The sequence below is a fragment of the Neolamprologus multifasciatus genome, chromosome 3 (genome assembly GCF_963576455.1).
Source record: "Neolamprologus multifasciatus chromosome 3, fNeoMul1.2, whole genome shotgun sequence".
In the NCBI taxonomy this organism is placed as follows: Eukaryota; Metazoa; Chordata; class Actinopteri; order Cichliformes; family Cichlidae; genus Neolamprologus; species Neolamprologus multifasciatus.
Window position 1 is genome coordinate 28,327,782 of NC_140441.1, and position 23,184 is coordinate 28,350,965.

A 23,184-nucleotide genomic window follows, 5' to 3' on the forward strand; every position below is an offset into this window, starting at 1 on the left:
TGTGTGATTAAACCACGCACCGGAACACGTGTTTTAAAATACATTTAGGTGTTGACTTTTGTCAGAGTCACAATGGAGATAAAGGGGATTTCCACTGACGTCAGAACGGGTTTTTCTGTCGCTCCTTTTCTAGTTTTTCTAAATTTTTTTCACTTTGCTCACTGACAGGCTTTGTAAAGTGGAAAGCTGGGCTGTTTGGTAACGCATTTCTCTTTCAGTAGCTCAAATTAAAAAAAAAAAAAATTATTTGTTTTTAAATTTGCAGGTTTTTAATAAAAGTCTCCGTCCACGGTTCGAGGTGGAAAAAAGGGGGGTAGTTTGTCTGTCTCGAAGACAGGAAGAGAGCTGCTACCTCCTACACTACATCCGGTGTCAACAAATCCAAAATGAATGACAATGAGCTCATCCCCTTTAAAGCGTGTGTGGGTAAAGTCTGATTTAGGTCATATCGCTGAGCTGAGGAGCTTCCCTAAAACAAAAGCATACATTTATTATCCTTAAGTCTGGGAAAACTGTGTTTATAAAGGAAGTAAGATTTGCTGAATAGCAGAAAATATGATGAGGTGACAGCTTTACTCATTTTTCTACCATGACATTTATTTAAAAACAAAAACAAGCAAAGAACTTCAACAGCTGTTGTACATAGACCCTTTTTTACCACTCACATGCCATGTCATTAGGTACGCTTGTTCAACCGCTTGTTACCACAGATGTCTGATCGGCCAATCACTCAGCATCAGAATGAGGAATGAGGAAGAAAGGGGCTTTAGGGTGACAGTGAACATGGCATGGTTGTTGGTGCCAGGCTTGTCTGAGTATTTCACAAACCGCTGATCTACTGTGATCTTTGCACACAACCATCTCTAGTGTTTACAGAGAACTGTCTAAAAAGGGAAAATATCCAGTGAGCGGCAGTTCTGTGTGTGAAAATGCCTTGTTGATGTCGACACTAACCCAAATAACATCTCGTTACAACCAAGGTGTGCAGAAAAGCATCTTTGGATGCACAGCAGTCTGGCAGCAGACTACAGCAGCAGAAGACCGCAGCGGGTGTCATTCTTGTCAGCTAAAAGCAGGAAACTGAGGCTACAGTTCAAAACTGGAGGAGAGAAGATTGAAAAACATTACCTGCACGATTAGTCTCAAATTCTCATAGGTTTATGTTTTCCCTTTATTCTGTCACCCCTCTGTTATTTGCTGAGTGACAGCTAACAGCTACCCCTTACTGTACAGCCTCATACATTTCTCTTGCTCTCATGATTTACTTCACAGAATCACTGTTTGACACGTCTTTGGAGTTACCACCAACCATAACCTCCATTGTGTGACATAATGAGCTCTGTATACACTAGAACCCCCATATGATATGTGTTAAGCAGTTCCTGTGGAAGATACTTGTGCATCAACAATCAACTCCCCTCCAAGTCATTTTTTCTTCTTTACATCTGGATAAAGAATCAGAAACAACTGAGCATGCTCACTAGATTCTTCCACCCCACAGATGCAACTACACGACTGTATGAAAATCAATGCCTTCCTGCAACACGAAGTGCACGTACACGTGTTGCGTTTATCTCTAATTTATCTCCTGCATGACACGTCACCGAGGAAGACAAACACTTGTTATCAGTGGTTATATCGTGTCTGTTCAGAGAATAGTGGTTTATGTTGGTAAGCATCATTTTTGTTTTAGACGTGCTGCAACATTTACCACGTGTTGTGTCATTCTTATGTAGGTTTGATAGCCAGATCAGTTTTTTTTTTAGTTTTACACTGTTTCTGCTCTGTTGTTTAAAGTGAGAGATGAAGTATGGAGGACTGAAACACAGCACAGCAGTGCACATCCTCCTTGTCAGGCCTGCAGACCTGATTAAAATGTTTCCCAAAATCTTGAGTTTCAATCTGAAAATTCTGACTCACAAATAGGGATGGGTATCGTTTAGGTTTTATCCAATACCAGTACCAGACCGGTACTTTTAAAACGGTGCCAGTGCTTAAACGATGCTCAAACTGGTGCTTAAAGAATGGAGAAGACAAAATTGGTCCAAAAACCTCTCATGTTCAGCTGTTTTTTTGTAAAAAGATAACAATGTTAGCCTTTTCTGCAGCTATGGGGCATATGTGGTATCATTCTTGGCTGGAAGCAGTGCTTAATCAATGGGGAAAAAAAACACAAACTTTGTCCAAAAACCTCTCATGTTTAACTGTTTTCCACTTTTTCTTTGGTCATTTTAGCCTTTTTGGCCAGGGTGAAGGGAGTATCTGCCATCAAACAAGAAGACAGCCGCATGTAACTATGATGATGTTTGCTAGTTCACCTTACATGCATTAATGTAATAACGTGGTTAGCCTACTCAAAGTACATTACACGCGAACAACATTAAGCTACTCACGCAGAGAAGAACGGCTGCTGCTGCCATCATCATCCTCATCATTTCTGCTACACTGGCAGGGCTAGGGGCCAGGACTCTCCTCTTCGGCTTTTGGGGGATGTTGCTAACTCCGGGTCCGATAACAGGCACCACACCCGCAGTAGATGTGCACGGTGTGAGCTCTTGCAGCAAGCTATCAAATACTGCGCATTTCTCGGCTTTAAAAAAAACCCGCTATGCGTCGCCAGGTGTTTCATCGGATTTGAGGTGTTACCTCCTTTGGCAGTATCATAGTATCAGGTTAAAACACTTGTTGCAGGCTGCTGAGTTTGCATATTTTGCTGTGAAGTACAGCTAGACTTTTGACTGCTTCGCCTTGGGCATTTTTAATCTGTAGCTCTGCTCTCAAAGAACGTACGTACCTGGGCCTGCCTACTATCCTCGGAAACGTAAAATGATTGGCTAGAATCTAAAGTGTATCACAGCTCAGGAAAAAAAAGCACCGAAATAAAGCACCGAAATGTGCGCTGCTTTTCGGTCTGGTTACTACCGTTTATGTCAGAACCGGTGCCATGATACCGGTACCCATCCCTACTTAAACGTCTGAGAAAAAGCTCAATATTAAGAAAATAACTTGAAGTTTAAAGATTATAACCCATTGGTTTTGCAGAAAATTCTAGATTTTTATTTCTGTCCACCTATGACACCTCATGTTGCCCTCCTCAGGTGAGACATCCCCCTTCATGTCCCCAATAAACATTTGCAGCTGTGCAAACAGAGAGGTGCTCCTTCTGCACACCTGCATGCTCAGTACCTGGCTAACACAAAAAGGCTTGAAAAAATGAAAGGTGACAAACAAGGTGATGGTTTTTGATAGTGAGGAACATTCAGTAGATTCTTTTTCACTGAGGCAGTCTTTGTTTTTCAAGAGCAAAGCCTGTTTGAACACTTTTATGTGCAGCTAGTTTCATACTTGAAGGGCTGGCTGTACCCAGCGTGATCGTACACTTTATGAAGGTCAGTTTGAAAAAGCAACCCAAAGATGATCACAGTAGCTGAACTAACAGTTAGAACTTTAACCTGAATAGTTTGCTTGTTTTTTTCTGCTAGACCAGGTTTGTCAAACATAACCCCCGTGGGCCAGAACTGGCTGGACGAAGACTCCAATCGTCCAATCCAGTCATGCTACACCAAAGCAATTAGCTAATAGATAAACAATTAAAGGACAGAAAAAGGCACTTTTTTTTTTTTTTTTTTTTTTACAATCTGCTATAGAAATTTCAGTCTTTTTTGACAATGGGTCTAAACATAAATCATGTCACTATAGATTAGTTTTGCTTTATGTCCCTGTATGTGATTGTGATTCAGCATGGCCTTCACTCAACCTGAGTTTGACATTCCTGCTCTACAGGACAAGATTGCTCAGCACACACACCCTGATTCTTTAGCATGTGATTGCAGAGCAAATTATCAGTCTTGCTTTCAGGCTTACATCGAATGACAACATGTCAGGTGTGTGTTCAGACACACCTGTAATAAAAAAGAAAGACACAGGAATGTCTGAACTGGGGCGGTGTTGTCATTATTTTAATCATCTGGAAACAAAGCCTGTTGATGCGAACCTATAAACTGTTGTCATTACATAATGACGTGTTTGGCTTTTAATGCCAGTGTTTTTAATTGATCGTGTTACAAAGTTAGGGCTAGTTAACCTGCATCTATAATGTTTAACCAACCTTTAACGAAATTACCCCAAGAAAAAAAAAGATCAACACAGGACACTATCTTTTCTTACCTGTTTTATTTTTAAAGGTATTTTATCTGTATTTATTCACTTTAATTTCAGGATTATCTTTACTTCCTGGTCTTTATTTGTCTCATTTGTGTTTTAGCCCTGATTCATCCACATAAAGAAGCTCAGGCCAAGACAAAAACGTGTGATGCCTGTTTTGTCAGTCCCCCATGCTTGCGGTGTTGTGATTTAGTAAAACCCTCCCATTTACTATAACTCAGCTGACATACTGACACACTGAGTTGAGCACCATCTGCTGGCCAAATTAAAAATAAATCTTACAGAATGATTATTACTCTCATAGCAACAAAAAAGTCTTTTGTAACTTTTCACCTGTTTCTTTCTCCTCTTCCCTTTTTTTTTGGTGATAAATAACACTTAAAGATTTAAATCTGTGAAATAAAACTAGGGTTAAAAAAAATAAAAAAGGAGCAGGACAGAAGCAGAAGTTAAAAAAAAAGAGATTTATTGGTCAGAGCTGAACTTTCGCTTCTGCTTCCACCAGGTCCGGCCTCTAGTAGCGAGTAGAAAGTCACTGAATGAGCACAAGGGTTTTCACACTTACTCGGTATGATTGAATGATGACGGAGAGGAGCGAATAACTAAGGGTGAGTAATTCCCCATGTTTTGAAAAATCCACTCGATTCTCTTACTAGTGTTTATGTGAATGTCTTGCAACGAGTTTGTAATGGTTTCAAACTTTAATGTAGTGTCAGTCTGGTTCAAAGAAGACACAACATTAGGCATCCTTTAAATTAGTATAAATTGCAGTTTAGGGGAACAACAGAAGCTACTAAAGTCTCTAATACTTCACAGTGTTCACTAAAACAAAGTCCACAGAGGTAGCTTTCACAGCAGGGCTGTCGTGTTTCTGCATTGTTGACACGTTTCTTTTATTTTGCCGACTTTCTGGAATTTTTGTAGCGTGTCAAGGCGCCTGAAAAACAAAGAGTGTGGTTTCCTGTGTAGGCGTTGAGGTGTGTGTTGAAAAGCTAGTTCCCTGAATTTCACCTTTTAAAATGGACATTACCAGAGGCACTTTAGTTCCTCCTAACATACGGTTCAACTTCCTCAATGACTGAAGCAATAAAGAAAATCAGTATTTATGACGCTGCTGGCAGCAAATTGAACAGATGACCACATAACAAGGTAACACCTGACAGAAGTAAACATTTTTCAAAGGGGAACACATTAAAACTCCAGGACATCAAAGTCTTTAGCTAACACTTCCGATCTTTGGGTACCAATTTTGGCATTTCAAGCTAAATAAACCCAGAAAAGTATTTATTTTACCTACTTCTTATTTGTATATGGGTAGGCATGTTGAATGAAGCAGTGCCACACACCTCTGCGTTTAACCCTCTGAGGTCTAAGTAGTAACCCTAATGTGTTTTAGAGATTTAGTGTTTTTTTTTTTTGTAAATGCAAAAGTGTTTTGATGCATTTCGGTAAGAATCATAAATTATTTTTCTTTAAAATGAACAAAGATTACAAAGATCAGTTATATGGTAAATGGCCTGTATTTGTATAGCGCTTTTACTAGTCCCCCCTAGGGACCCCAAAGCGCTTTACACACCCAGTCATCCACCCATTCACACACTGGTGGAGGCAAGCTACAGTTGTATAATAACAAAAGAAATTTCCCTGCTGTCTTCATTTATATAATATTCTAGTGAACTATGGCACTGCGCAGCTCTCCCACCCACGCAGAGATTGGAGACTCTGATCTGGATGACTGGGAAGTAAAAGGCTCTGGTGGTTTTGGACAAGTCTACAAGGCCAGACATCAAAAGTGGTGCTGCGATGTGGCCGTTAAACTGCTCCACGATGACGATGGGTAAGTGGTTACCCAAACTGTTTTTAGATAATAACAAGAGTTGGATTTTACTGACGGGGGAATCCGACACACACAGGACCAGTTCATCCTTGCTGCGTGAAGTCAGAATGATGTGTAAAGGAAGCAGCCCATACGTCATTCCAGTCCTTGGGGTCTTTAAAGGTCATAGTCCCTCTTCTGGACCAGTAAAGCTTGGGCTGGTCATGGAGTTCATGGAGAGAGGATCACTGGCCAACCTGCAGGTAAACAACATACCTGATCCACTTAGATGAAGGCCAAAAGGCTTGACGAATTATAGTGTCTCAAAATTTATTGGATAGATTGGCCTAAAACTTCCTAAACAAGCCCTTCTAAAATGCTGTACTGTTTTTTTCAACATGTAAACTACCTCTACTTGGGTCAGGGAAATGTCATGTTTTAAGTTAAGGGCTTGTTTGGTTGAGCTTAGATATAAATTGTTTTTTTCAGTGTACAAGAATCATTGCCATCATGGTAACAAGTCATGTGCTTAAAGCTAGGAACCACTCATAATAATCATTAGAAAAAATCAAGGTTAGCTAATAGTAAATAAATCTTGGTTTGATATTGTTTAGGTTCAGCTGAACAATACAACTCCCAATAATGATTATGGCAGTGTGGGTTATTTCATTACAAAAATTCTGTCTTTTATCCATATGGACAGGAGAGTAGACAAGGGGACTTTGTAGCTAACCCTAGCACTCGCTAATTATGCATACTGTAACTTCAAGTCTTAAAAGTAGAGCATTATAACATGGAAGTCTATTGGGATTCACCTTTAGGGAAATCCACACATATTTGTGACTCAGTTTACGGTCAGTAGTTCAGACTTTATGAGTATGTCTGGTTACAATATAATTAGCTTTACCTTAGGTGATGCTAACATGCTAAATTATCATGTCAGTTGCAATCATATAGACATCATGTCTTTAAGCTCAACCTCAAAGAGCCATTAGGGTGGCTTGAGACTAATATTGATTGTTCTCTTTCTTAAAATTGTTATAAGGATTAAAGGTTAGGCTGGTTTTCATGTGTAACATCTTTAAACAACAAAGCAGCTGAACTGGAAGAGTCCAGTTGCAAATACCTGGGTTTAAATTGAGAAATTATGTATGAGTAGGAGATTATACTGAGCTAGATGAGAAAAATGTAAGACAAGAGATTGTCAACGTGTAAAGCCAAAATGATCTGCCCTTACTCTAACAGAGAACTTTACAAGGACCCCCGCCCTGGCCGCTGGCCTTCAGACTGACCCACCAGGTGGCCCTAGGTATAAACTTCCTCCACAATCTCTCTCCTGCTCTGCTGCACTTGGACCTAAAGCCGAGCAACGTGCTGCTGGACTCCTTTCTGAATGCCAAGGTGATTGTTTAGGCTTTAAAATGGTGCTCTGCTGATTTAGAAGTAATTATTTTCTATCAATTTTGGAAGGAAAAATACAAACAGCTGCGTTTTCTTCTTCACATTGAAAACTCAAACCTTTGAATCACCAGCAGAGGTCTTATATTAGGGTGACCATATTTGGATTTCCAAAAAAGGGGACACTTGGCCCAGTCATAAAGAAGTTTAATAATACTATTTGCTTAAAGAAAATTGTATTTTCTTTAAGCAAACAGTTAATTTGAATGGTGAAATAAAAGTCAACAAGTGCAAAAAATAATGTAAAAACCTCTGGAAATAAATAACGGTACAGAAATAAGACCTCATCTGTATAAGAAAAATTACCAGTACTGGGACGGCACGAGGGAAATTTTCCCCCTGGACACCGTGGACAGAACATGAAAAATGGACATGTCCGGGGAAAAGAGGACGGTTGGTCACCCTATGTTACACGGTCATTTCTCTCTAATGCTTTCCATCTGACTTTGAGCCACAGGCTTTTGCCTAACCACAATGACATCATGGTGTTTACCACAAAAGGCTTTGCACAACTGTAAACAGACTTTAATGCGTAAAACTGGTGGAGTTTCCTCTTGAAAGAGTCCCAAACCTTATCCAACTGTATTTACTGTGACTGAATCAGAGATGTGATGAGAAACAGGACTTCCAAAGTATCTTGAGTAAAGACGTTGGCAGGATTGTTCGCGATGGAGAGCATCCACCCAGACAACTGAACACTTGTCAATCACAAGCCAATAGCCAACAATTATTTCTTTGATAAATCTCCTTTGGTACCAACCAAGGTGACCTTGTGTTCATCTGTTGATGATTAAATTTAGGTCCTTTGCAAGCTTTGAAGAGACAAAGCATGAAATGGACACGTTTATTACATGTTTGAGTGTTTTATTGGTGACTCTACAAATACAATAATGATAGTCAGAGTCTAGACTACCTCTTACCCTGTGACAGCGGCAATAGGTCCAACTTTCTCAACGAAGCTAAATTTCGATGATTTTGGTGGATAGATGGGTTTATTTTTTTAATATGTTAGCAGATATTAGATTGATTTGAATAAAGGGTTTTAAATTCATTTTAGCTTAATATTGAGACCATTTGACTACTTTATTACGAATCACTTCTGTAATAATTGGGTTATTAAAAGGTTTTTGGTGAATAAAAATGGTTTAAAATTAGCTTACATATGAATTTATTACTACTATTATTTTTTTCTAATTAATAATATCCTCTAAAACTCTTAAAAACATTTGTTCTGTGATGTGTTTATAAAATTAAAATGTAAGATTTTCAGAAAGTTGGCCAATATAATTAATTTTGGGGGTTTTTTACAATGTAGTTTTACTTCAGCATTTCACATGGATTTTTTGCTTTGTCATTTCAGGGGTTACTCAAGTGCAACTTACATACTCCACAAGTCATGAATGTAATTTTAAATAATTATCCATGTTTTCATGGATAACATCAAAGACCAGAAAGATTGCAGTAAAATGAGATAGATAACAGTTTGAGCAGTTTCTTTTAAGGTGTCTTTAATAAAGCAGTAATATTTTTAAACAAACTGCCTGATTGTCTTCTCCTTCCCTCTGTTTCCGAGTAGCTTACAGATTTCGGCCTTGCCAAGTTTTCCCAAAGTGTCACACGGAAATCTAAGAAGCACAGCGACGAAGAAGAAGGGGGAACTATCAGCTACATGCCACCAGAGGCATTTAGCATCTCATACAACCCAACTCGGGCATCTGATATCTACAGGTAAAAGAGTCAATTTTTCCTTTGATATTTAGGAATTAGTACCAATGCCAAATTTCACCTTCACACTCATCTTAAAACATTAGATGGTGAACTTTGCATTCTAATCCACAGCCATTAACCACAGGCTCATTGCTGGTGGGTAAATAAAAATACGAGTGGTAACACACGAGGTAAACAGGTTCCAGGGAACTTGGCTGAGGAATAATTTATCGTAATTGTAATCATGTGACTTCCTCATTTGACGAACTGCAGCCAGTTGCTTAAGTCCTCCCTCTGTAATCTGATTGTGTTGTTGTTACTGATGTCATGGAGCAGACTGACAAACTGATAGCCAAACTCGACAATGACTGCAGATGTACATTATTATAATTGCTGTGTTTGATTTTCTCCATCTCTCTTTCAGCTATGGTATACTGTTGTGGTCCATCGTCACAGGAAAAGAACCATATCCACGTAGGTAGCTTCCATAATCTTCGCCTTCCTTGGCTCAAAAACAGCTTCTATCCTTATTTAACTCTGAGCATCACATGATTGAATGCATATTAACAGAGCCCCCTTTATAGCCAGTGTTTTTGATTCTAACTGGCAGCAAACTGAAGCCACATAGTGGAAATTCACCATGTGTAACCAGAAGATAGAATAACTAAACTAAAGACTCGACTGACTGTTTTCAGACAATGATTCAGTAAAAAGGACTAGATGTTACAGTCCCTGATAATGCATTGCTTTAGATGGAGAGACTCTTGAGGGATGGCTGTTATGGCTGTCTGTGATCCGCACAGAGTCTAAGCCTACGTTCACACTGCAGGTGAAAGCGCATCAAATCGACTTTTTTGACCCTATGCGACCCATATCCGATCATGGTATGACAATGTGAACAACACAAATCCGATATTTTCAAATCCGATCTGGATCACTTTCGTATGTGGTAGCTACTGAATCCGATACATATCTGATGTTTTAGAAAGCGACTGCTGTTTGAACGGTCATGTCGCATTAAATCCGTCTTTTACGTCACTGACACAAGACAGAAGCCAATTATCAGCGCCGGAGAAGACAAACGAGAAAGCATGGCGGTGGAAACTGGAGACGGAGGGAGTCAATGGACAGAAACTGTGGTTTTGGACTTGATTAGCCTATGGCGAGACAATTCTATTCAAGCTAAAGGACTCCGTGTCCATATATACCTCTGCACGGAGGTAGCAGCCACTACTTCACTCTCTTTTTTCTCAGTGTCCTTCTTTCTCTAATTAATTTGTCAAAATTCTGTTGGTTACGACTGTGCAGAAATTGATAGACTGCTGCAACAACACCTGCTAGCTCTGTAGCCACCATTTTAACTTCTGTAAACAGAGCGTGTTGTGTGTGACATCTTCTTTTGCGCACGCGGGCCGCTTTGAGGGCCGTGAACGGTTCACACTAGAGCGCGTTTGCTGTCACATTTTATTTGTAGTGTGAACAACCAGACAAAAAAAATCGGATTTGATCAAAAAATAGGAATTGAGCATTAAGACAGTGTGAACGTAGCCTAACAGATGGCGGTTACTTCCCAGTCTAAAAAGTGAAGCCCAGTTGGCCATCATAGAACCACTGGTTGCTAGGGAAAAATGTGTATTTCGCAAAATTGGTGAATCCTGAATGTTTCTGTTAGTGAGTGAAATCAGTTGCAAAGAAAGTTCAGCTGTGATTGCCTTGATTGCTGGCAGATTGCAATAGTTTCCTTTAGTTTTTCATGTTTGTTAAAAAAAAAACCTAAATTTTTTGTTCAGGAATTTTTAGTAAAACTTGTGTCTCAGCTCTGTATCACAACATCATAACAAGTATGTCTGTGCAGGTTCTCAGTCATCCAGATCATCATAGTCTAAAACATGCAGCTTTTACTTTGTAAGCGAACCTCGCTTTGTGTCGCAATTCAGTTTCATTACAGCTCTGAGAGCAGCGGGACAGTGTTTGTAGATAAATCTGTTGCTTCCATTCAAACTATGCAGCAATATTCTTCTTCTTAAGTGATTTGTAGGATGGCATTGGCAATCGTGGTCCTCCAAGATGCCCTCTCTCACATAGAGTGCAGCATCTCATTTGGTGTTTTCTTCACCAAATGTCACCTTATTCTCACACCTCTAAGTGGCTCACAGTTAACAGTACATGGTTAGGAGTCACATGTCTGCAAAACTCAATAGCTTAATAGCAGGCTTATTTGAAGTCATGCTTTTGGCCACTCAATAAGCTTCATGCAGTGTTATACTCTCTGCCCTGGAAGAGGGCAGAGAGTGTCCCATAATAGTAAGCTAAATTTACCAAACCAAAAAACACTTTACTTTTAGTCCTTTGTTTATATGAAACTATTTGTTAGAGATAAATGAACACATCACTTTAAAATAATCATCAGTGCAGAAACGTAAAATGTTGATGCTCTCCTGACGCACACATCCCTCTGATGCAGATGCATTGTCCAGCATAGTTCGTCTCCGCATCCCGCAGGGGGACCGTCCATCGCTGGACGAGATCCGTTTTTTGGCTGCAGGGCGTGCCGGGTTAGCACGACTAATGGAGCTCATGCAGAAATGCTGGGAGACTAAACCTGCTCAAAGACCCACTTCTCATGGTAAGAAAACTGGGTGGGATGGTTGTCTTAGAGCCTGAGGCGGGGCCCTACTGACTCTGCCAAGGCTTAAATCTGAAGGTCCTTTGGTCATCAGGGTCCCTCAGATTTGTAATGATGTGCCTGAGGAGATGAGGCTTGCAGAATCAGTGAAACAGTTTTATAAACTTCCTTTTATGTCATGCGGTCTTTCTGTTCACCCTTTTTATTGCTTTTTAAATTTCTTATGTGTATTATCCATTTTTATGCTATTTTATACTTAATGCAGTAAAGTAGTCAGTATTACTTATGTATCTAATTTTTGAACCACAGAGGTTGAACATTAGCATTGTTCTTAAAGCATCTAGCATAGCTGGAGACTCTTGTTAATGATTAGAACAGGACTAAGCAAAGAAATGGAGATTTTATTTCTATAACACATTTTAAACCAAAGTGCTTTACATGCACACAAAACCCAGCTTCCTTAAGAAGCTCAACTTTGGGTAAATTTGATTATAAATTTGTGAATTCAGTTCATTATTTGGCTAATAAATAACAGCATAACTTTTAGTTTTAAACGGGTGGACTAATAAATTTGTTAAGGACAGTATTTACTTTATATTTCACATTTTTAATTGCTGAAGAAATCTTTCCTGGTTATCTAAACTCTGAAGAAAACCAGAGCAGCTTGGCTGGCCCTAATGTTTTGTCTTCACACCCTCTGCAGTGTGCACAATTGTGACAGAAGAGCTGTATAAGATGCACAAACGTGCAATTATTGACGCCATTCATGGAGTGCTGAAGAAACTGGTGAGGGACAAACCTCTTGTTTTCATAGACATAAGTCATTTTGTTACTATGTGAAACTTTGACATGACGCAGCATATTTTTTTGTTTTTTCTTAACCTCCTAGGACCTGGCGTCCACATATGTGGACATCACATTTTGGGTTATTTAGACCAAAATACTCAATTTTGCTCTAGAAGGGCCTGATATCCACTTACGAGGACATTATACTGCTACTGTTCTATCAACATTTTAAACAAATATCCTCATATGTGGCTCTGATTTATCATAAAAACCAAAATAAGGTTAAAAAAATCTGGTAATTCTTTGTTTTTACATTCATTGGGCCCCAATCAGCCCAAATATCAAAGAGAAATTAAAAATGCATGCTGTGGAAGAGTTCGGGTCTTAGGAGGTTAATTTACGTCACGGACTGATTTTTTGTTTCTTTTCCTCTTTCCAGGACCAAACGGAATCAGAGGAAATGACTGAGCAGTTTGAGAGGTTTTCTATTGCTCAGTCTGCAGGTCTGTTTTACCATAATCAGCGTATATTAGATTCTGTGATATTGTTTTGTATGTTTCGCACCATGTTTAACACCACACATTTAAAGCGTACTTGTGAATACATTACAACTTGGTTATTTAATAGGTGTCACAGCAAGAAGAGCAATACGCCCTGGTTCAGATATTTATGCCAATATCTGAAGCCAATAAGCATATTTTTGAATGAGTGCATTAAAGAAAAAGTCTACAATATTTGAAAATGCACTCATTACATTTTTCTTGTCTGTTGTCAGATTAGAGACTCAAGTCAATGCAAAGATAAGCTAATTTCTCACTTAGTGTCTAAAACATGATTTTTTTCTAAAGCTTCCACTTAAAGTTTCTACGGAGCCCCGCAGGGGACATGGGAGAAAAAAAAAATTAAGACGGACTTTTGCGAGATCTCGCAAAACTTTTGCGAGTTCTCGCAAAACAAACTCAGGATCTCGCAAAAGTTGAATTCCAACAATGGTGGCAGCTACTTAGTTGTAATATTACTCTTTCTGGGTCACAAAATAAACTTTTAAGATATTTTGAGGCGTGAATGTAGTTGTGTAAACGTCAGATATCTGCTCAGTTTACAAGACATCACATATTTGCAAAAGTGCTCCAACGTTTTTGGAGATCTGACACCCACCATCTCGAAGCTAACGGGAGGTCGAGACCTACTACAGCCGGGAGGAACACCGCTTTCCCGGCACATCGTGCCTCGACCTCCCGGTCGGCTTCGAGCTGGCGGCTAAAACTTTTGCGAGATCTCGCAAAAGTCCGTCTTAATTTTTTTTTTTCTCCCATGTCCCCTGCGGGGCTCCGTAAGTTTCTGTGTGAAACGGAGCAAAAAAAAAAAAAAAACCCAACAGATTTGTCAAAACCAAACTTCGCTACAGCTTTCATGTTTTTCTAATTGTCTTCAACATGTAGCAGTGTGAACTCTATTTGTCTTTCCGGCTAGAAAATGAACTGATGCTACAGAATTACAAAAAGAAAACTACAATAAAAAAAAGTTTGCTTGTTTTATTTATATAATAACAATAATAATAATAGCAGTATATTTTTTGCAGTGAGCACCATAGTGAAACCTGCAAACATTTGTGAAGATGTCCCTACAGGCCGCCCGCCCATTCAGGTGAGCAGAAAGAGCCACGTTTGCTTGAGTTCAACGCTGACAAATTATACATAGTTGTCAGAAAGGATTAGCTCCAAACACCATGTAGGTTTGAAATTATAAAACAACCATCAGTGTTGTAGTCAGAATGAGCTGAGTGGCAAAAAACAACATTCAAATACTCAAAATTTGCTCTATGACATTTCTTTCCCTTTTGTCATGAATTGGCCAATCCAGTATTGTTTCAACACTGCGCTTCTTCAGTCACGGGGAAATACTGTGTGCAACACTTCCTACTGCACTAGGGGAATTTTCAAAGAGGAATCCTGAACACAGAAAATGTAAAATAAGCACGACAACCTAAGCATTACATGTACAAGTCATGGAAACCCATGCATGGGGCTCCTTGTGCACAGGTTTTGTGCTGACGGTAATGCCAGAGGAGGTTTGCAACTTATAGACTCAGTGACCCCGCTATGTAACGGTACGTGGTCTGAGGTACTGTGGTTCTTAAACACAGGGGATTGTTGACTAACTGGGAGGGAAGAAACTTCATAACCTGACTTGTTGCAACGATGGCGTCCTGTTAACAGCACCACACTGTAATTCAGTGAGGTCTTCAGAATGATCCACTCTTTCACATATGTTTGTAAAGGCAGACTTTATGGCCAGAGGCAGGACTTTATATACATGCGCACATGAGACTGAAAGCACCTGAATTCAAAGATTAAGAGGTGAAGACCAATACTGTTGTTCACTATAGTTAATTTTAAAATTAAGGACATGTGTGTTCTGTCCTGTCTTCCTCCCTTCACCCACAACCGGTCGCAGCAGATCGCCGCCCGTCCATGCGCCTGGATCTGCCCGAGGTTTCTTCCTGTTAAAAGGGAGTTTTTCCTTTCCACTGTTACCATGTGCTTGGTTGTAAGGAGTTGTCTGATGGCTTGGTTTTTCTTTGGATTATTTTAGGGTTTTTTCCTTACAACAGGGGTGTCGAACTCCAGGCCTCGAGGGCCTGCGGGTTTTAGGGTCAACACACCTGAATCAAATGATTAGTTCATTATCAGGCGTCTGGAGAACTTCAGGACATGTCGAGGAGGTAATTTAGCCATTTAAATCAGCCGCTTTGGATCAAGGACACATCTAAAACCTGCAGGACAGCGGTCCTCGAGGCCTGGAGTTCCCCCGCCCCCTGGTTTAAGAAGCCATCAACCTGGAAAAATCCCTTAGTGACTATGGTTGCTCCCTTCCCCATAACAGACTGATAGACTTTCACTTCAGGTTACATTTGTATTAGAATCATAAAGCGTACTTTTCTTGAAGGACTAACTAATGATTAATATCTAGAACTGCTGGTCTAGTGTTTTTTTTTTTTTTATATTAAGGTTCACATTGGGCCATCACTGAACAAAAAAAAAAAAATCCAAAATACCCCTTCAACATATTGTAATTCAAGTGGTCTGAATGGTAACTAGACTTCTGCAATACATTGTGGTTTAAATTTCATAATAGAAAATAGTCCATATAGGAAGTAAGACCAAGTGGTGCAATCATCTAAGTAGAGGACTTTCATATGAGGGAGATGTAAATGGACTCTTACGTTAAGCCAAAATGTAACGCTGACTATGAATCACATACATGTAATCATAGTTGTGTAATGAGAGGGGTGTAGATGTAGATCTCTGTCTACCACACATTTAATTATATTGTTTCACTTGAAAAAAACAAGAAAAATCTAAAGTTTAAAACATTACAGTAAGTGTAGATGCTTTCCAAGATGTGTATTTTATAGATTTATTCATAAAAGAAATACGTTAATCTTGTTTGTACATTTTTAGCATATCTTGTGAAAGAACGACAATCGTGAGAGACTTTTAGTGGAAAGTATGTGTGTTTTTAGTACCATTATTAGTATCAGTGTTACTTATCTTGAGCCCTAATCCAAGGGAAGTTACACTGCGGTAAAGCTCATCAGCCACTGTCGTCACAGTTTTACACACTGTCACTACACCAAAGCCACAGGAACCATCTAAATAATTTTCACTACGCTCGGATCCCATTGAGACCCTGTAAGAACTGTAAGAAAATGAGGCCGGTAAAGATTGTTTATCCTCACTTTATTCCACATTCTTCATCTTTGCTGTAACTCGAAGGTTTAAACCGTGTCGCAGAAAACCAACAGAGCAATTCTTTTATTTCCTTTTCTTACAGGAAGTGGCTGGTAGTTGGCCTGCAAATCAAAGAGACAACACTAGAGTCAAAGGTAAGAAGGAAGTTGTTGCTGAAGCAGAACAGAAACGGTTGACTGAAGGGGGAACCTTTTGTTGTAGTCAAATAAAGTGTCTGTTGTGGCTTCATGTCTGAGGATAAATGTGTTGCCTTCCAGAATCACCTTCACATCGAACTGCCAATGTGTCTCAGGTGGACCATCCCCACTCAGCAGGCTATAAAATGAAACCATCCTCTGTTCAGCCCATTCAGTCGCAGCCCCCGTCAGCTCCTTCCAGGGAGCCGCAAAATAGATCATCGAAAAGCATTTGCCCACCTTTTAAGCAAAACCATTTCTCTCAGTACCAGGTGTGTGTGTTCATCGTTTTTCACTGACTTAAAGACTTTTTCCACAATGAGCAGGTCTAATGTTTTTCAATTAAAAGAGCTTAAATATACTAATTAACTTCATAAGTTAACCTAATTCAACACTTACCAGGTCACCAGCAGAGACGGGCAGTAACGTGTTAAAAGTAGTATGTTACTGTAATCCAATTACTTTTTTCAAGTAACAAGTAAAGGGATTATTATTGCAAAAAAAGTAATTGAGTTACTGTTACTTTCCCATAAGCACGCTGTGTTACTGCGTTACTCAAAATTCAATTGTATACGATGGATTATGCAGAAAAAAAGAATTGGGCTGAAAGGACCATTGCTTTGTTACATATTCAAGTTTTGTATCATGTTTTTAAAAAGTAACTAAGTAATGAAGTTACCAATTACTTGCAGAAACTAAGTAATTTGTAAAGTAACTGGATGACTTTCTTGGAGAAATAATCTGTAATTAGTAACTAATTACTATTTTCAAGTAACTTGACCAGCACTGGTCACCAGTGACCTGGTAAGGGTTATGTTCATGTCTACCCTTTTTTCCTATATGGTACACCCAGTCTGGAATCTCAGAAGGCCAAATGAATATATGAATGTGTGTGAATGTTAGATAGTAAGGAAAAAAGCGGTTGTATGGATGGCTGTGAATGAGGCATGTTGTATAAAGCACTTTGGGTCCTTCAGTACAGTAGAAAAACAATATATGAGAACTAGTCCAATTTCCATAACTATTTTATGAAGATCTGCTTGTTTAGCATGCAGCTACATAACCCAAATGTTCTTGCATGTTGTGCCTCATAAATGTTAAAATGTGTCAAAATAAAAACAATTCTAGTAAAAATATATGTAGGCAGTAGTTAAAAACCCGAAAAGAGCGAACTTGACCAAAGCTCTGCTGACTCAACAACTACAGAGCTCCAAACATCATCTGGCACTAATATCAGCACAAACATTATACAACAGGAGCTGCATAGCACGTGTTTCCATGTCTGAGCAGGTCCTGTATGTGGTATGTGAAGGTGTCCCATTACTTTTGTCCACAGAGGGCCAAAACAGAGGGCCAAAATCTTCAGTTAGATTTGAGCTTCAGTCATCATTTCTTATGCCAAGAAATGTTTTGATTAAAAAAAAGATTAAAAGGTTTACTGCATGATACACAATTTTTAGCCCCAAGATGAAACATGGTACGCTCCATTCCAGCTTCATGTTCAAATTTTTACTTTAACTTTGTATCATTTACAGTTCACAGCGGTGTCTGTGGCTCAGGAGGTAGAGCAGGTCGTCTACCAATCGGACGGTTGGTGTTTTGATCTCAGGCTTCTGTTGGTTGCATGTAGAAGTATGTTTGAGCAAAATACTGACCCCCGATGTATCCACTGAACAATGAATGTGAACGTAGGAAAAAAGTGCTTCTATGAATGTGTGTGTAAGGCTACGTTCACACTGCAGGTCTTAATGCTCAATTCCGATTTTTTGATCAAATCCGATTTTTTTGTCTGCTCATTCACACTACAAATAAAATGCGACAGCAAACGCGCTCTAGTGTGAACGCTCAAAGCGGCCCGCATGCGCAAAAGAAGATGTCACACACAATGCACTCTGTTTAGACCCAGAGCAAACAGTATTGTTTGACAGATGGCCCTTAATATAAAGACTTCGGACTTTACGTTTCCCAATTTTTGCTTTAAGTTATTAGGTTATTTACATAATAATGTAAATAACCTAATAATGATCCTTATTGCTGTTTTAGAGGAGCGGTGCTTCAAAGGATAGTTGCTGATTTCTGTCAGAATCTGCAGATTACACAGTACAAATAAAATGTTCACGTTTCTCCAACGTTGTCTTCCCAACAGTTTCACTGACATCTACGCTGGATGGCCAGGAAGCATTTGCGATGTCTTCTCGTCCGCTTCTCGGGCGCTGATAATTGGCGTCTGTCTTGTGTCAGTGACGTAAAAGACGGATTTAATGCGACATGACCGTTCAAACAGCAGTCGCTTTCTAAAACATCGAATATGTGTTGGATTCAGTACCACATACGAAAGTGACCCAGATCGGATTTGAAAATATCGGATTTGTGCCGTTCACACTGTCATACCATGATTGGATATGGGTCGCATAGGGTCAAAAAAATCGTATTTGATGCGCTTTCGCATGCAGTGTGAACGTAGCCTAAATGACTGAATCAGGCTTGTAGTAAGAAAGTGTTTTGGGGGTTCAGTGGGGTTACTGTATTAGGGACGTTGGCTCTCAGTGACATCATAGAGGTCCAAAAACAAAAAGAGCTGTCTGAAGCTAAGAAAACCAAATGAAATGTTTCCAAAATAGTTCTTAGCAAAGACAAAAAAAGACTGAATGTTAAGTGCTGGAAAATGAATGTAAACATTTTTGTTCAATCTTACAGCGGCTCAAACTAACATGATTTGCTTTTATTCTGAACCGCTTTAAACAAATATTCTTCTTCTTTTCTCTGCAGCGTCAGTCCTCCAGCCCTGGTAATTTCTGCTATCCTGCCACACCTAGAATCAACATGCACTTCTGCAACGTAGTTGGATTACAACTTGGTGACAACAACACCATGCACATCTGCGCCACAGATCCTTTAGAGCGGAAGAGGCACCCAACAGCACCATCTGCCGTTAACGTCCCTCCGCCGCACTTGGGAGGCTGGGGGAACAAGGCTGGAGGAGTTGGCTGAGTGTATTGTCTAATCTTCCCTCTTTTTTTTTTTTAGCTTCTCAAATTTGAGATCATATTTAATTTTTTTTTTTTTTTGAATGTTTGTTTTTTTTAATCTGTTGTAGTTGATTTTTATATCTGGACAGGTTTCCGAAAAAGCTTTTTGTTTTCTATTATTTTCTGTATTTATTCTGTTTATTTTGTTTGAAATGCTGAAACCAGTGAAAAAAAACATCACACCTTTCTTTTGCACTGTCAGCAGTAGAATTATGGGCCAAGTCTGGTCATATGGTTGATGCTTTTTCACCTACTGTGGTCAACAAATATCCAAAGACACAGTGCCAGGAGATCATCTTGAGCCAGAAATTGCCTTAACGACAGACTGACTATTAATCACAACAAGTTAATATGTGTTTTAAAACCAAACGTAGGATTTGCATTAATGCACAGGTCTCTGACTCCAGGCCTCAAGGGCCGGTGTCCTGCAGGTTTTCAGATGTGTCCTTGATCCAATACAGCTGATTTAATTGGCTAAATTACCTCCTGAACATGTCCTGAAGTTCTCCAGAGGCCTGGTAATGAACTAATCATTTGATTCAGGTGTGTTGACCCAGGGTGAGATCTAAAACCTGCAGGACACCGGCCCTTGAGGCCTGGAGTTTGACACCCCTGCAATAATCCATGGATACGGGTGGGACTTCTTTGGCTTGTCAAGGAGGTTAAAATTAAACACATGCCTTTCAGCATATACTGTTTGTATTACCGTATTTTTCGGACCATAAGGTGCACCGGATTATAAGGCGCACTGTTGATGAATGGGTCTGTTTTCATACTAAGGTGCACTGGAATATAAGGCGCATTAGGCAAAACAAAATCAGATCAAACTTTACTCAACTCATTCTTCTTGTTTCCTCCACTTCCGTACCATTGATTCATTAATGTTGAATTCTCTCGCAGCTGCTCTATTCCCGTGTTGTTGCAGTATATTAATGACTAACTTTGTGTTGTGGATGGATTATTTTAGTTGTTCTCCTGACTGAAGTTTGGTCCGTTGACAGCATCAGGAACCCTCACATTAACTTTTATCGAGTGGAAAAAAGTTAGCGTTCACCCTCCAGCTTCATTGTGTTTATGCTATGCTAACATAGCTGCGTTGCTAGCGTAGCGCATCATTATATACCTAGCCAAACTTCAGTAACCCTACAAACAGCACTGCTGTTTAGTATAAATATAGACAGACAGTCTATATTTATACAGTATGTGCAAAAACCTGTTTTGTACTGTATTTGTATGCTTGCTTACACATGCTGTTTTGTTGGCGCATTAAGTGCAGCCGAGATGTTAAAAAATAAAGGAGCTGCATTAAAATTGGCCTATTATGGACTGTCCAACCTCCATATTTTAAGAGGGCAGCTTTGCAGTGTTCACAGTTCAAAATAATCTTTATTTATCTTAAACTGTGCCTTGGTGAAGACCCCCCATTTTAGCAAATCTCCCCTTAGCAAGGTTTGAATAGCAGGTGGGTCAGAGAAGTGTGTCTGAGACCACATTAGGGATATCCACTCTCTTGTTAAATCAAAGAGTGATTTTTAAGTTGAAACTTTTCTTTCACAGTGATAAACTGCATGTACAGTGTCCTCATTATTTAAATTTTTTTTATACACATGCTTTTCCTTCATTACATGTTAATAATCAGTTATATTAAAGTGTCACCTCAACTTAAATTTCAATCAAGAATTTGTTTTTGTTTCTTGCTCAAGAAACACATTTTTCATTGCGCAGAAGCATGATGTAGCTTCAATGAAGTGCTGGAACAATGCTATGTGAAATATTTATTTGGTACGGTTGTGTTGTATGTGTACAATGTTCTCATATTAGGATGGTTTTTATCTGAACTTTACCACTTTTTAGCTGAAATCATCCAAATGTGTATCTGATTTATTTTAAATGATGGGTAGGTAATGTCCAGAAACTGGACTTTTTAGGAAACAGGACGCAAAAAACGTTTCTTTTTTTGTGTTCTATATGTTGTAATTTCAGATTTTCTTCTCAAAACTTACAGTTAAATGTCTCAAAATTTCTACTTATTCAAAAGTTTGAATTTTGAGATAATAACTTGAAATGTTAAACCTTATGTTCAGCCTTAATTTTTTTCCTGTGAATTTTGTGAAAGAAAAAGGAAAAAAATCTGATGTTGCTTTAAAGAAAAATCTGACAATTTAATAAAAACTTCATTTATACTAAGAAGTTATTGGTGTTGTATTTCCTTTACATTTTTTATGTTTTGTTATCTGCTCTTTTCTTATTTCAGACACCAACATAAGCAAGTTCTTGAACGATGCAGGTAAGGTAATTTTTAAGCTATCAGTCAGAAAGTTGTTTAAGTATTTCATTTTTATATTGCTTTGAGTAATGTCTCTGCAGAGGATTTTTAGGTCCACCTTGAGAAAAATGAAAGTATTTCTCCAAAAGTTGATTCTGTTAAACCTGAGATGTCGAACATACTGAACAGAGACCAGAACTGCTACAGGGTCCAATACAGTCATGTGGATGGCATTGCAAAATGTGAAAGTTACAAAAGAAGGCACAGATTCGGGAGTTTTCACTATATTTTCATCTGAACTGCTAACTTAATCTTATCTATAAAAAAACATCACCAACACCTGTAAACTTTAACATTTATTATAGAATAAAATCAAGGCAATAAGTGATTTTCTATGTGATTTTATATAAGCTGCACTGATAACAGTAGCTTTTCTTTACAATGTGAAAAACAGAAGCCCCAAAATTGCATTTATTTTTCTTAAGACACATCAGGTATATAGAATCATTTATTAAGCATTTTAAACAGTTAAAAAATCCACTAAGACTTTAATAGGTGTTTATTTTAGGTTATTATTTATTTTGTTTTACCATGCTTAACAAATTCATTAGACCACTTGTCATAAAACAAGAACAGGGAAACCTGTTTAAAACAAATATTATATTGTTATTTATCCAGCAAGGGAATTTTTTTTAATGTTTTCACACCCAAATTTGAGCGAACACAGTGGGCTTACATATGAGAGGTGTCAGAAATGAGTCAACCACTAAAACTAACGTTTCTCTTAATAAACATGAGTAAATAACTATAATTCTAATAAAAAAAATAAATAATCCGCTTTACTATTATTTTACAGCTTTTTTTGGTTGGTAAAATAGTGTATTGGAAAATTTATAGATGACAACAATAATTCTATGTCCTGGTCTGTGACTTTTGATTAGGATTCTGTTCCTAGTTTTGGTTATTATAGTTGTAATCCCTCCGTTTATACTGGTATTCTTAAGTCTTAGTTTTGTATTTCTGTTATCATTTCTGTTACCATGTTACCATGCCTCCCCTGTCTGTAGGGGGCACTGCTGTTTTTTTATTCAGTGATTCAGCCCAATCACTGATGTATAGCCATGTCTTTTGTAATCTACATCAGTAATTGTACTTTAGCTGTGGTGGTGTTTTTATGAACGTTCCCTGTCACATTTTCTGTGTTTGTCTTTAACTTTGAAGAGTTTATCTCGCTTTTGGAACCAAAGTCTTCACTTCATGTTGTTTTTGTACTCCAGACACGACTCTCTAAAGTGCTAACACAGGCCTCTGCTGTGCACCGGGACGTTGACACTAATAGGTTGTGAAGGTCCAGTGTGAACTCAGCAGGCTCCTGGCAATGGTTTCATTTTCTGCTGCCAG

At 38.7% G+C, this 23,184-nt stretch overlaps 1 protein-coding gene and 1 long non-coding RNA gene across 2 annotated transcripts; both read left to right on the top strand.

Annotated features, from left to right (window-relative positions):
- The first annotated feature begins 271 nt into the window (after window positions 1-271).
- LOC146522441 (uncharacterized) lies at window positions 272-22,609 on the top strand. Its single transcript, XR_014872262.1, has 2 exons — window positions 272-2,973; window positions 20,418-22,609. It is a non-coding gene; the product is annotated as an uncharacterized LOC146522441 (long non-coding RNA).
- ripk3 (receptor-interacting serine-threonine kinase 3) lies at window positions 4,659-22,609 on the top strand. The gene is made up of 13 exons (XM_085150434.1): window positions 4,659-4,772; window positions 5,838-6,001; window positions 6,078-6,243; window positions 7,226-7,381; window positions 9,015-9,166; window positions 9,570-9,619; window positions 11,610-11,771; window positions 12,475-12,557; window positions 12,997-13,060; window positions 14,140-14,204; window positions 16,395-16,446; window positions 16,570-16,760; window positions 19,258-22,609. The coding sequence occupies exons 2-13, from the start codon at window positions 5,844-5,846 to the stop codon at window positions 19,477-19,479; spliced, it is 1,521 nt and encodes a 506-aa protein (XP_085006560.1). The 5' UTR covers window positions 4,659-4,772; window positions 5,838-5,843; the 3' UTR covers window positions 19,480-22,609.
- Window positions 22,610-23,184: the final 575 nt, after the last annotated feature.

What these genes read in the sequence shown, in the direction of transcription:
- ripk3 (XM_085150434.1), top strand. Translation starts at nt 5,844, where the DNA reads ATGGCACTGCGCAGCTCTCCCACCCACGCAGAGATTGGAGACTCTGAT. An exon ending in CGGGCATCTGATATCTACAG is followed by an intron (nt 9,167 to 9,569) that starts GTAAAAGAGTCA and finishes TCTCTCTTTCAG; the next exon opens with CTATGGTATACTGTTGTGGT. An exon ending in ATGGAGTGCTGAAGAAACTG is followed by an intron (nt 12,558 to 12,996) that starts GTGAGGGACAAA and finishes TCCTCTTTCCAG; the next exon opens with GACCAAACGGAATCAGAGGA.